This window comes from Girardinichthys multiradiatus, chromosome 12 (assembly GCF_021462225.1).
Source record: "Girardinichthys multiradiatus isolate DD_20200921_A chromosome 12, DD_fGirMul_XY1, whole genome shotgun sequence".
Lineage (NCBI taxonomy): Eukaryota > Metazoa > Chordata > Actinopteri > Cyprinodontiformes > Goodeidae > Girardinichthys > Girardinichthys multiradiatus.
In genome coordinates this window covers 47,288,599-47,302,659 of record NC_061805.1, presented here as the reverse complement: position 1 = coordinate 47,302,659, position 14,061 = coordinate 47,288,599, and the positions used below count along the sequence as shown (strand labels likewise).

Genomic DNA, 14,061 nt, shown 5'->3' with positions numbered 1-14,061 from the left:
GAATTATATACTAGATACCATACTTCTAGTCAGTGTAAAAATTAAAAATATCTTCTCTGGGCCTCAACAATACTTGAGAAAAGATTACATAGCATAGCATTTTATTTCTAAAGCACTTTACCATCAACATAACAGCTAACCAAGGTGATGTGCAGAAAAAATTAGAGCAACAACAAGAATAGAACAATAAAACAATAAGTTACCATGTAGGAGATGTAGAAATGTGAAAAAGGCACAAGTACATACAAAGGATAAAAAACTAAAACACAGATGATAACTCTCACAGAGTCAGGTGTGTTTCAGACGTGTTTTTTAAAAACAGCGTGAGATGGAGCCTGGCTGACCTGCAGCGGCAGTTTGTTCCACGTTTTAGCAGCCGAAACCCCTCCGTCTCTGGATTTTTAAAATGTCTTCGGGACAGTCAGAGGCATCTGGTCGGCCGATCTAAGAGCACCCCATGGCATGAAAGGGTGAAGCAGCTCAGACAAATAAGAAGGGCAAGACCATTTAAGAAACCTAAAAACAAATAAAATAATTTGAAGCTGAAGTGTAATCCAGTACATGAAGGATAAAACCGGAGCTATGTGCACCTGTTTGCTTTTACCACTTAAAAATATGTATAAAGTTTAGTTGTACTTGAGGAAATTTTTCTTCTTTTGTTTTATTGCTGTTTTGTTGTCAAAAAATATGATCTAGTGTTTATCAAATGAGTTTTTGCGAAATAAAGTACTAAGTTCTTTACCAGAACAATAAAAACAAAGTTGCCTGCTCCATCTGCATTTACTCACTCTAAAAGTAAACCCATGTTTTCTTTTAATAACCGTAAAATGTGTCAATACAAAGAAACCTAAGAGATGTGTATAAAAAAATATATATATATTTTACATTTATATTGACCACATTTAAATGTCTGTAACTATAAATAAAAAAATGTCTAGGGAATAAAATTTAATGCATTTCGGTTCCTTCATTGATGAGCTGCTGATATCACTTTAAAACAGTTTGACTTAGTGCTTTTTATTAATTAAACTTCACTCTGGACCTTTAGCATTCTATCTGATTGGCTGAATATTACACTAGCATGTAAAATGGAAGTTCAAAACACTTGGAATATGTTAACCAACAATTATTGCACTCCAAACAGTCCTTTGTGATGTGAATATTGCGCACACTGAGATCATGATGACGATGTATTTGCGGTATATTGCGGAGCCCACCTTAACGCTGTGGAGATAATAAACGTCTCTCACGTTGCTTCTCCTGTGGTGGTGGACCAGTTGCATTCAGAGCCAACCTGCCTTTGCTGGGTGTTGCCCTTTCATCATGGAAATGCAACTTTTGTTATGTGCGAATTGTCAACATGGAACCTGTTAGTCTCCTCTCGAGTTTTCATTACCTGAAATTTACTTGATACATTCTGTCTTTGAGCCCAACTGGTTATCCAGGAAGTCAAATCCCTTCAGGCTTTGTTTCATGAATTTTCATGAAAGGCCTTGTCCCAGAATTCACCGGGAGGTTTCAAGAGTCTCGGTGAAAACGGTCAGCCTTTATTTTATCCTGAAATTCATTTGTTATATTTTGGATTTCAACAATTACAAGTTGTAACCTTGTTGAATCTTTTGCCACTGAAGGGCACGCACAAGGTGTGTTACTCAGATAATTTAAACTGCTGCCTGATCTGTACACCTTGGATAAAATGTTTCAAAATCAGAAAATCTATGCTCCAAAATCTAATTTCTAGCTACTCACAAAGCTTTCTTTTTAGATCTCATTATATTTTTCTATTCTTTATGTAGCCTTTTCAAACAGAGCTTAGATATTAACTAGGGATGCACCGATATGAAAATCTTGGGCTGATATTGATAATGGATATTAATATTACGGTTTTGGTCGATTTTTACCGATATTATACAAATTATATTTCCCTTCCTTTTTGATACGCGCTGCATTGCTATCAAAGTCACATGACCAAACAAGCACCACATGACCAGCCCTCTGCCCTCCCCTCCAGAAACACAAACAGCAACAACACTGACATGAACATCATTTTAAAAAAAATTGTTTTAATATCGGCCCAGTTTAACTTATCGGACCGATACTGAAGTTAAAGCAGTTATATCGTGCATCCCTAATATTAACTTTGTAAACCATAAACATAAATTCAGACTGTACAAACTGAGATTTGTCTTCTCTGGACTTAATACTGGTGAATAAACTTCATACCTCCTTCATACCTCAATGAGTGTAAGAGCAGAAAACATCACCAAAGTGAATATTAACAGAAAATTGTGGCTTTTAAAGAGTCAGGTTTACAGGGTGATTTAAAACATTTTTATCCCAATGTTTTTTTTCTTCCCCTCCTCCAGGCCCACTACTCCACAGGCCGAGTTTCTGCCTCCTTCACATCCACGGCCATGACTCCTGCAACGACACACGAAGCAGGCAAGTGAAGCTTCTCGCATTGAGATTCTCTGCAGATCAGAGCAGCGATAAAAATGAATCTCTTCGTGTTGTGGTTGCTTTATCCTTTATTCATCCACAGGGAAAGCTTAGTCATGTGTGATCTTTCTGCAGCAAAGTGCAGCTTTATGCTCACAGAGCTCTCATGCAACTTCACAAGGTGTTCATTTAGTGTTTTCTCACTCTGTCAGTTGCTGAACCATTCCAAGAGAAAGATTCACCGTTACGCAAGAGCATAGTACACTCACTGCTCTTAAGAAGAGCCTGGGTTTTTGAATTTTGTGACATAGTTCAGTTTTCTTAAAAAGGATTGGAGTTCTTTCATAATCTGAGATCCAGAGACTCCCGTGACAGACTGGTAAATAAAATGTGACTTTCGAAAGAATGCGGTTTAAAAAAAAAAAAAAGGCAAGAAACCATGTCAGATATTTTCTTTAAATGAAAATGTAGACACGAAAGAGTCAATTACACATTAATAGAGACATTAAAGGATTTTAAAGGTCACACATTTGTCCCCTAAAACATCAACCTGAAAGTCAAGAACAGAATGTTTTTTTTTATGATGATTTTCCCTTTAAACTAACAGGGTTCCTAAACAGTCTAGAAAAATAAGCAAACAGACATTTGTATTTCCAGACTATTTACTGGACCATTATCTAAATGTTTTATTATATTAATCCATAATTTCTTCATTTATCCATCTGTTGGTTTAACACTCAGTCTATATGTCCATTCATTCTTTTTATCCATCTGTTCATCCATCATCTATACATCTGTACATCCATCTGTCCATCTGTCTATCCGTACATCCATCTGTACATCCATCTATACATTCATCTGTCCATCTTTACATCCATCTGTCCATTCTTCATCTATACATTCATCTGTCCATCTTTACATCCATCTGTCCATTCTTCATCTATACATTCATCTGTCCATCTTTACATCCATCTGTCCATTCTTCATCTATACATTCATCTGTCCATCTTTACATCCATCTGTCCATTCTTCATCTATACATTCATCTGTCCATCTTTACATCCATCTGTCCATTCTTCATCTATACATTCATCTGTCCATCTTTACATCCATCTGTCCATTCTTCATCTATACATTCATCTGTCCATCTTTACATCCATCTGTCCATTCTTCATCTATACATTCATCTGTCCATCTTTACATCCATCTGTCCATTCTTCATCTATACATTCATCTGTCCATCTTTACATCCATCTGTCCATTCTTCATCTATACATTCATCTGTCCATCTTTACATCCATCTGTCCATTCTTCATCTATACATTCATCTGTCCATCTTTACATCCATCTGTCCATTCTTCATCTATACATTCATCTGTCCATCTTTACATCCATCTGTCCATTCTTCATCTATACATTCATCTGTCCATCTTTACATCCATCTGTCCATTCTTCATCTGTACATCCATCTGTCCATCTGTCTATCCGTACATTCATCTGTCCATCTTTACATCCATCTGTCCATTCTTCATCTATACATTCATCTGTCCATCTTTACATCCATCTGTCCATTCTTCATCTATACATTCATCTGTCCATCTTTACATCCATCTGTCCATTCTTCATCTATACATTCATCTGTCCATCTTTACATCCATCTGTCCATTCTTCATCTATACATTCATCTGTCCATCCGTACATCCATCTGTCCATTCTTCATCTGTACATCCATCTGTCCATCTTTACATCCATCTGTCCATCTGTCTATCCGTACATCCATCTGTTCATCCATCATCTATACATCTATCTGTCCATCTTTACATCCATCTGTCCATCTGTCTATCCGTACATCCATCTGTTCATCCATCATCTATACATTCATCTGTCCATCTTTACATCCATCTGTCCATTCTTCATCTATACATTCATCTGTCCATCTTTACATCCATCTGTCCATTCTTCATCTATACATTCATCTGTCCATCCGTACATCCATCTGTCCATTCTTCATCTATACATTCATCTGTCCATCCGTACATCCATCTGTTCATCCATCATCTATACATTCATCTGTCCATCTTTACATCCATCTGTCCATTCTTCATCTATACATTCATCTGTCCATCCATACATCCATCTGTCCATTCTTCATCTGTACATCCATCTGTCCATCTTTACATTCATCTGTCCATCTGTACATCCATCTGTCCATCTGTACATTCATCTGTCCATCCATACATCCATCTGTCCATTCTTCATCTATACATTCATCTGTCCATCCGTACATCCATCTGTCCATTCTTCATCTATACATTCATCTGTCCATCTGTACATCCATCTGTCCATCTTTACATTCATCTGTCCATCTGTACATTCATCTGTCCATCTTTACATCCATCGGTCCATTCTTCATCTATACATTCATCTGTCCATCTTTACATCCATCTGTCCATTCTTCATCTATACATTCATCTGTCCATCTTTACATCCATCTGTCCATTCTTCATCTATACATTCATCTGTCCATCTTTACATCCATCTGTCCATTCTTCATCTATACATTCATCTGTCCATCTTTACATCCATCTGTCCATTCTTCATCTATACATTCATCTGTCCATCTGTACATCCATCTGTCCATCTTTACATTCATCTGTCCATCTATACATTCATCTGTCCATCTTTACATCCATCTGTCCATTCTTCATCTATACATTCATCTGTCCATCTTTACATCCATCTGTCCATTCTTCATCTATACATTCATCTGTCCATCTGTACATCCATCTGTCCATCTTTACATTCATCTGTCCATCTGTACATTCATCTGTCCATCTTTACATCCATCTGTCCATTCTTCATCTATACATTCATCTGTCCATCTTTACATCCATCTGTCCATTCTTCATCTATACATTCATCTGTCCATCTGTACATCCATCTGTCCATCTTTACATTCATCTGTCCATCTATACATTCATCTGTCCATCTTTACATCCATCTGTCCATTCTTCATCTATACATTCATCTGTCCATCTTTACATCCATCTGTCCATTCTTCATCTATACATTCATCTGTCCATCCGTACATCCATCTGTCCATTCTTCATCTGTACATCCATCTGTCCATCTTTACATTCATCTGTCCATCTGTACATCCATCTGTCCATCTGTACATCCATCTGTCCATCTTTACATCCATCTGTCCATTCTTCATCTATACATTCATCTGTCCATCCGTACATCCATCTGTCCATTCTTCATCTATACATCCATCTGTCCATCTGTACATCCATCTGTCCATCTTTACATTCATCTGTCCATCTATACATTCATCTGTCCATCTTTACATCCATCTGTCCATCTTTACATCCATCTGTCCATTCTTCATCTTTACATCCATCTGTCCATTCTTCATCTATACATTCATCTGTCCATCCGTACATCCATCTGTCCATTCTTCATCTGTACATCCATCTGTCCATCTTTACATTCATCTGTCCATCTGTACATCCATCTGTCCATCTTTACATCCATCTGTCCATTCTTCATCTATACATTCATCTGTCCATCTTTACATCCATCTGTCCATTCTTCATCTATACATTCATCTGTCCATCTGTACATCCATCTGTCCATCTTTACATTCATCTGTCCATCTATACATTCATCTGTCCATCTTTACATCCATCTGTCCATTCTTCATCTATACATTCATCTGTCCATCTTTACATCCATCTGTCCATTCTTCATCTATACATTCATCTGTCCATCCGTACATCCATCTGTCCATTCTTCATCTATACATTCATCTGTCCATCTGTACATCCATCTGTCCATCTTTACATTCATCTGTCCATCTATACATTCATCTGTCCATCTTTACATCCATCTGTCCATTCTTCATCTATACATTCATCTGTCCATCTTTACATCCATCTGTCCATTCTTCATCTATACATTCATCTGTCCATCCGTACATCCATCTGTCCATTCTTCATCTATACATTCATCTGTCCATCCGTACATCCATCTGTCCATTCTTCATCTGTACATCCATCTGTCCATCTTTACATTCATCTGTCCATCTGTACATCCATCTGTCCATCTGTACATCCATCTGTCCATCTTTACATCCATCTGTCCATTCTTCATCTATACATTCATCTGTCCATCCGTACATCCATCTGTCCATTCTTCATCTATACATTCATCTGTCCATCTGTACATCCATCTGTCCATCTTTACATTCATCTGTCCATCTGTACATCCATCTGTCCATCTTTACATTCATCTGTCCATCTGTACATTCATCTGTCCATCTTTACATCCATCGGTCCATTCTTCATCTATACATCCATCGGTCCATTCTTCATCTATACATTCATCTGTCCATCTTTACATCCATCTGTCCATTCTTCATCTGTACATCCATCTGTCCATCTTTACATTCATCTGTCCATCTGTACATCCATCTGTCCATCTATACATCCATCTGTCCATCTATACATCCATCTGTCCATCTGTACATTCATCTGTCCATCTGTACATCCATCTGTCCATCTTTACATTCATCTGTCCATCTGTACATCCATCTGTCCATCTTTACATCCATCTGTCCATCTGTCTATCCGTACATCCATCTGTTCATCCATCATCTATACATCTATACATCCATCTGTCCATCCGTACATCAATCTATCCATCCATGTGTACATCTGTATATCCATCTGTCCATCCATCTGTCCATCTGTACATCCATCTTTACATCCATCCGTCCATTCTTCATCTATACATCCATCTGTCCATCTTTACATCCATCTGTCTATCCGTACATCCATCTGTTCATCCATCATCTATACATCCATCTGTCCATCCGTACATCAATCTATCCATCCATCTGTACATCTGTCCATCCATCTGCCCATCCATCTGTCCATCCATCTTTACATCCATCTGTTCCTAATCTGTACATCCATCCATCCATTCTTCATCTTTACATCCATCTGTCCATCCATCTTTACATCCATCTGTTCCTAATCTGTACATCCATCTTTACATCCATCTGTTCCTAATCTGTACATCCATCCATCCATTCTTCATCTTTACATCCATCTGTCCATCTTTACATCCATCTGTCCATTCTTCATCTATACATCCATCTGTCCATTCTTCATCTATACATTCATCTGTCCATCTGTACATCCATCTGTCCATCTTTACATTCATCTGTCCATCTGTACATCCATCTGTCCATCTATACATCCATCTGTCCATCTATACATCCATCTGTCCATCTGTACATCCATCTGTCCATCTGTACATCCATCTGTCCATCTTTACATTCATCTGTCCATCTGTACATCCATCTGTCCATCTTTACATCCATCTGTCCATCTGTCTATCCGTACATCCATCTGTTCATCCATCATCTATACATCTATACATCCATCTGTCCATCCGTACATCAATCTATCCATCCATGTGTACATCTGTATATCCATCTGTCCATCCATCTGTCCATCTGTACATCCATCTTTACATCCATCCGTCCATTCTTCATCTATACATCCATCTGTCCATCTTTACATCCATCTGTCTATCCGTACATCCATCTGTTCATCCATCATCTATACATCCATCTGTCCATCCGTACATCAATCTATCCATCCATCTGTACATCTGTCCATCCATCTGCCCATCCATCTGTCCATCCATCTTTACATCCATCTGTTCCTAATCTGTACATCCATCCATCCATTCTTCATCTTTACATCCATCTGTCCATCCATCTTTACATCCATCTGTTCCTAATCTGTACATCCATCTTTACATCCATCTGTTCCTAATCTGTACATCCATCCATCCATTCTTCATCTTTACATCCATCTGTCCATCCATCTTTACATCCATCTGTTCCTAATCTGTACATCCATCTTTACATCCATCTGTTCCTAATCTGTACATCCATCCATCCATTCTTCATCTTTACATCCATCTGTCCATCCATCTTTACATCCATCTGTTCCTAATCTGTACATCCATCCATCCATTCTTCATCTTTACATCCATCTGTCCATCTGTACATCCATCTTTACATCCATCTGTTCCTAATCTGTACATCCATCCATCCATTCTTCATCTTTACATCCATCTGTCCATCCATCTTTACATCCATCTGTTCCTAATCTGTACATCCATCCATCCATTCTTCATCTTTACATCCATCTGTCCATGTGTACATCCATCTTTACATCCATCTGTTCCTAATCTGTACATCCATCCATCCATTCTTCATCTTTACATCCATCTGTCCATCCATCTTTACATCCATCTGTTCCTAATCTGTACATCCATCCATCCATTCTTCATCTTTACATCCATCTGTTCCTAATCTGTACATCTATCCGTCCATTCTTCATCTTTACATCCATCTGTTCCTAATCTGTACATCCATCCATCCATTCTTCATCTTTACATCCATCTGTCCATCCATCTTTACATCCATCTGTTCCTAATCTGTACATCCATCCATCCATTCTTCATCTTTACATCCATCTGTCCATGTGTACATCCATCTTTACATCCATCTGTTCCTAATCTGTACATCCATCCATCCATTCTTCATCTTTACATCCATCTGTCCATCCATCTTTACATCCATCTGTTCCTAATCTGTACATCCATCCATCCATTCTTCATCTTTACATCCATCTGTTCCTAATCTGTACATCTATCCGTCCATTCTTCATCTTTACATCCATCTGTTCCTAATCTGTACATCCATCCGTCCATTCTTCATCCGTACATCCATCTGTTCATCTGTACATCCATCTGTCCATCTATACATCCATCTGTCCATCTTTACATCCATCTGTCCATCTGTACATCCATCTGTCCATCTATACATCCGTCTGTCCATCTATACATTCATCTGTCCATCTATACATCCATCTGTCCATCTATACATCCATCTGTCCATCTATACATCCATCTGTCCATCTATACATCCATCTGTCCATCTTACATCCGTCTGTCCATCTATACATTCATCTGTCCATCTATACATCCATCTGTCCATCTTTACATCCATCTGTCTATCCGTACATCAATCTATCCATCCATCTGTACATCTGTCCATCCATCTGCCCATCCATCTGTCCATCCATCTTTACATCCATCTGTTCCTAATCTGTACATCCATCCATCCATTCTTCATCTTTACATCCATCTGTCCATCTGTACATCCATCTTTACATCCATCTGTATATCCATCTTTACATCCATCCGTCCTTTCTTCATCCGTACATCCATCTGTTCATCTGTACATCCATCCATCCATTCTTCATCTTTACATCCATCTGTCCATCCATCTTTACATCCATCTGTTCCTAATCTGTACATCCATCCATCCATTCTTCATCTTTACATCCATCTGTCCATCTGTACATCCATCTTTACATCCATCTGTATATCCATCTTTACATCCATCCGTCCATTCTTCATCCGTACATCCATCTGTTCATCTGTACATCCATCCATCCATTCTTCATCTTTACATCCATCTGTCCATCCATCTTTACATCCATCTGTTCCTAATCTGTACATCCATCCATCCATTCTTCATCTTTACATCCATCTGTCCATCTGTACATCCATCTTTACATCCATCTGTATATCCATCTTTACATCCATCCGTCCATTCTTCATCCGTACATCCATCTGTTCATCTGTACATCCATCCATCCATTCTTCATCTTTACATCCATCTGTCCATCCATCTTTACATCCATCTGTTCCTAATCTGTACATCCATCCATCCATTCTTCATCTTTACATCCATCTGTCCATCTGTACATCCATCTTTACATCCATCTGTATATCCATCTTTACATCCATCCGTCCATTCTTCATCCGTACATCCATCTGTTCATCTGTACATCCAAACAGCCATCCATGATCAGTCTATTTGCCCGTCCATCCGTTCATTCCTCAATCTGTCCATCCATCCACATCTGTTCATCATCTGTAAATTTTTTTATTTGTCCATCAGTCTGTACATCAAACTCAATATTTGCAGTAAGTTCACAGTGAAGTATAGAATTATGATCTGAAAAATGTACAAGAACCTTAAACTAAAAATTTACCTTATTTGCATAATGCTAATAATGAATATTTTCCTGTCATTTTAACATACATAAGACCTGATTAAAATCTCTTTGAGCCTTTTATTACTGAAATGCATTATTTGCTGACTAAAAATGCCTACATCTGTGATTCACTGTTACCCTTACTGCATGACAGTTGTCAAAGAAACGACCTGATAATGCAGATCATTTCAGCTTTGAATCTTGGTCATGTCTGATTCATAGCTGCTTGTTGAAAAGCCATGCCACGTATTGAAAAGTTTGAATCACATATTACGAAGATGGAAAAGAACACCGATCGAGGGGTGGGGGCCAAGATGAAACTCAGTTGAAGCAAAAATCTGAGGGGATGGGGGTAAGGTGGTGCCACCAATCAAAGCAGCAGAGGCTGCTTTCTAAATTGATGCTACGGAGAGTCTGCTCAATCTTGCTCTGATAAATAGACAGGCGTGTGCTCCCGGCGGGGCACAAGGGTTATCAATCGAAATCAAGGTTTCAAGTGACAGCTCAGACTGTCTGAAAGACACTGTGTCTCAGTGAAAAACTCCAACACAAAACTGAAAGATTTTAAAAACGCCAAGGAAGGAAAAAATACGCTTGGTGAAAATGTGAAGGATGTTTCTAAATGACACAAAGAGAAGGTTTCTTTATCTTCTATTTCATTACTGTCACAAAGAGTAAAAGGAACAATAAAGCATGTTGATATAATGAATTATGGCTGCACCTGTGTAGAAGTTAAGGAGTTGATAATTAAAAGTGCAAAGAAGCCACCATAGATGCAGGTAAGCCCAAAGTTACTCCTACCCCGGGGAGATGTAGGTTTTGATTTTGTCAACATGTTTCTGATGTTAAAAATTGAAGTAATACTACAAATTTGCGGTTGGCTAGCCACCAGACCTGAAACTAATGGAGAATCTGTAGAGGGAGCTAAAAATGAGGGTAATGGCAAGGAGGCATTCCAAGCTCAGACTTGAAGCTAGTCACCAAAGATAAATTGTAAAGATACAGATGGAGACTTACAAACAAGCTCAATAATTATAGGAAGGCTTTGATTGCTGTAATGGGAATAAAGACTTTTCCATTGATTACTAAGAAAACACAAGAACTGGACCATGGACTACTTTCTATGAGAAATAAAAACAAGGACAATACCCAAAGTTAATAACGGCAATGGCTCTGTGGAGGAGGGCTGCACGGTGGCGTAGTTGGTAGCACTGGTATCTTGCAGCAAGAAGGTCCTGAGAAACCAGGACCTTTCTGCATGGAGTTTGCATGTTCTCCCCATGCATGCGTGGGTTCTCTCTGGGTACTCCGGCTTCCTCCCACAGTCCAAAAACATGACTGTTAGGTTAACTGGTCTCTCTACATTGCCCTTATCCATGAATGAGTGTGTGCATTGTTGTTTGTCCTGTGTGTGTCTGTGTTGCCCAGCGATGGATTGGGGACCTGTCCAGGGTGTACCCCACCTCCTGCCCATAGACTGCTGGAGATAGGCACCATTATGGAAGAAGCAGTAGAAAATGACTGACATGACTGGCTCTGTGCGGGAACTGCACAACAAACCACAGAATCATTGGACCAGGAGTAATTTCTAAGGACAAAAACAACTAGGAGCAAACATAAAGTTAATGGCAGAATTGGCACAGTGGCTTAGTCCAGAAGAGAAACACAGCTAAACATAAAAGCAGGGGACCAGGAGTACTATTAGTTGGGAAGCAAATCAAGAGGAGCACAGGCCAATACCTCCCTTAATGAATCTGTCCTGGAAAATACTGGGCCAGAGATATCGTCTAAAGAAAGAAAGCAGAGGCAGGACAGTTGTCAATGGCTCCATCCAGGAAAGAGACCCAGCTTAACACAGAATTAGTGGACCTGGAAAACTTTCTATGGTTTAAAAAAAAAAGCAATAGGAGTATATAAAGATAATGGTAGCAATAGGCATCTCAATGACTATACTTGGGAAAAATACCCAGAAGCACTGGCCTGGGTGTACCTTCTAAGTAAAGTAAAGTAAATAGTAAGTAAGTAAAAACTCAGAGGAAACAAAGTTAAAGGCATTTTTAGTAGCAAATGGGGAATAGAGAAACAGAATAACGGAATAGTAATGAGGAGAAGTGTTGTTACCTACTGTAGGGTGATTATCATGACATTTATGTGTAACTTTCTAGGTCAGCATTCACTTCAGTTATAAACTGTCTTTATGCTTAGTTAAAATATGTGTACTGTGTTCTTTCTGCAGATGCAATTGCAGACGACACTGTGCGTTACCGGTACGTGAAGAAAAAAGGCTATGTCCGTCTTCACACCAACAAGGGAGATCTGAACTTTGAGTTGCACTGTGATAAGGTGAAAACACACTCTCAAACAGCTCACTCATAAAACCACCTGAGAGCATTTAACAAGGGTTCAATTGTTTCATTATAGAGAAAAACCCTTTGAGAGCCTTTTACGTTTCCCAAAATGTTATAAGAGAGAGGGTTCCTGGCTGAAATGACCATTGCATGTGGATCATTCTGACAGGTTTGCACTGAATGGTACCTAACATGTAGTATTTAAAAGTTGTGGTCATGCCAAAATCAAATTTGGAGGTTTTTTACCAAGGCTTGCCCTCACTTTACCCGGAACTTCTGCAAGAAGAGTACAGAGATGTTGCATATAAGAGAGTTGAGTAGATCTGTTACTAACAGTAGTTTTGTTCTCCTTTAATGTATCATCTTATTTATTGATTTAAACCAAACACTTACATTTCCTCTAAAAAAACTAAAAAAAACTTTCTAAATCAGCTCATTTATTTCAGTTACATTTTTTACAATCACCTTTTGCCTTTATTGTAAGCCACAAAGTGAAATAGTACATAAATGTAGGTGTGTATATTGTGTCAAATCCAATATGACAGAATTTTAAAAAGTGCAACCTACCATGAATGTGCCATCAGCTCTTTTTTTACATACATCTACTATCTCCTCATACATTGCTGGTGAGACCCAAAGCACATTGCTATAATTACATCCCACTGTAAGCGTGGCCGTCATGTTCAGCAGATAATAATCTGCACTTTCTGTTTGCATCCAGTTTCTTCTGTCTTATTTTCACCATCTAAATATGACCTCAGCCACAACCACAGCAGGTGTGAAAAACAACCTCTGGATGTTGAGCTTCATCTTTTTAAACGTTCCAGAATCATAGGGTTTGTGGTTTAAATATGAAATAACAAGAGCAGGATTTTACACTTTTTAGTTATAGATGAGGCTCACATCACTGGAAAAGATACATTTTTGTTTCTAAGGATTTCAGCTCACTTATTTTTGTTTTTATAAAGAAATGCAAGATTTTGATTCATTTCATCTTACTCTTCCTGAGTCCAAAGATTGAAAATATTTCTCAGAATCTGCATGTTGCAAACTTGTCTTTTGAAATGGGGCACTTCAGCCCTGGTTGTAATTAACATGGGTTTTCCACCTGACCCCACAGAGTT

The 14,061-nt window shown here is 38.5% G+C and overlaps 1 protein-coding gene across 1 annotated transcript in view; it reads left to right on the top strand.

Annotated features, from left to right (window-relative positions):
- The window catches only part of ppil2 (peptidylprolyl isomerase (cyclophilin)-like 2), a 51,693-nt gene that overhangs the window by 16,032 nt on the left and 21,600 nt on the right, over nt 1–14,061 (top strand). The window contains exons 11-12 of the mRNA XM_047381914.1: nt 2,367–2,442; nt 12,826–12,932. Of these exons, the coding sequence (XP_047237870.1) occupies nt 2,367–2,442; nt 12,826–12,932 (183 nt within the window). The remainder of the gene's footprint in view (nt 1–2,366; nt 2,443–12,825; nt 12,933–14,061) is intronic.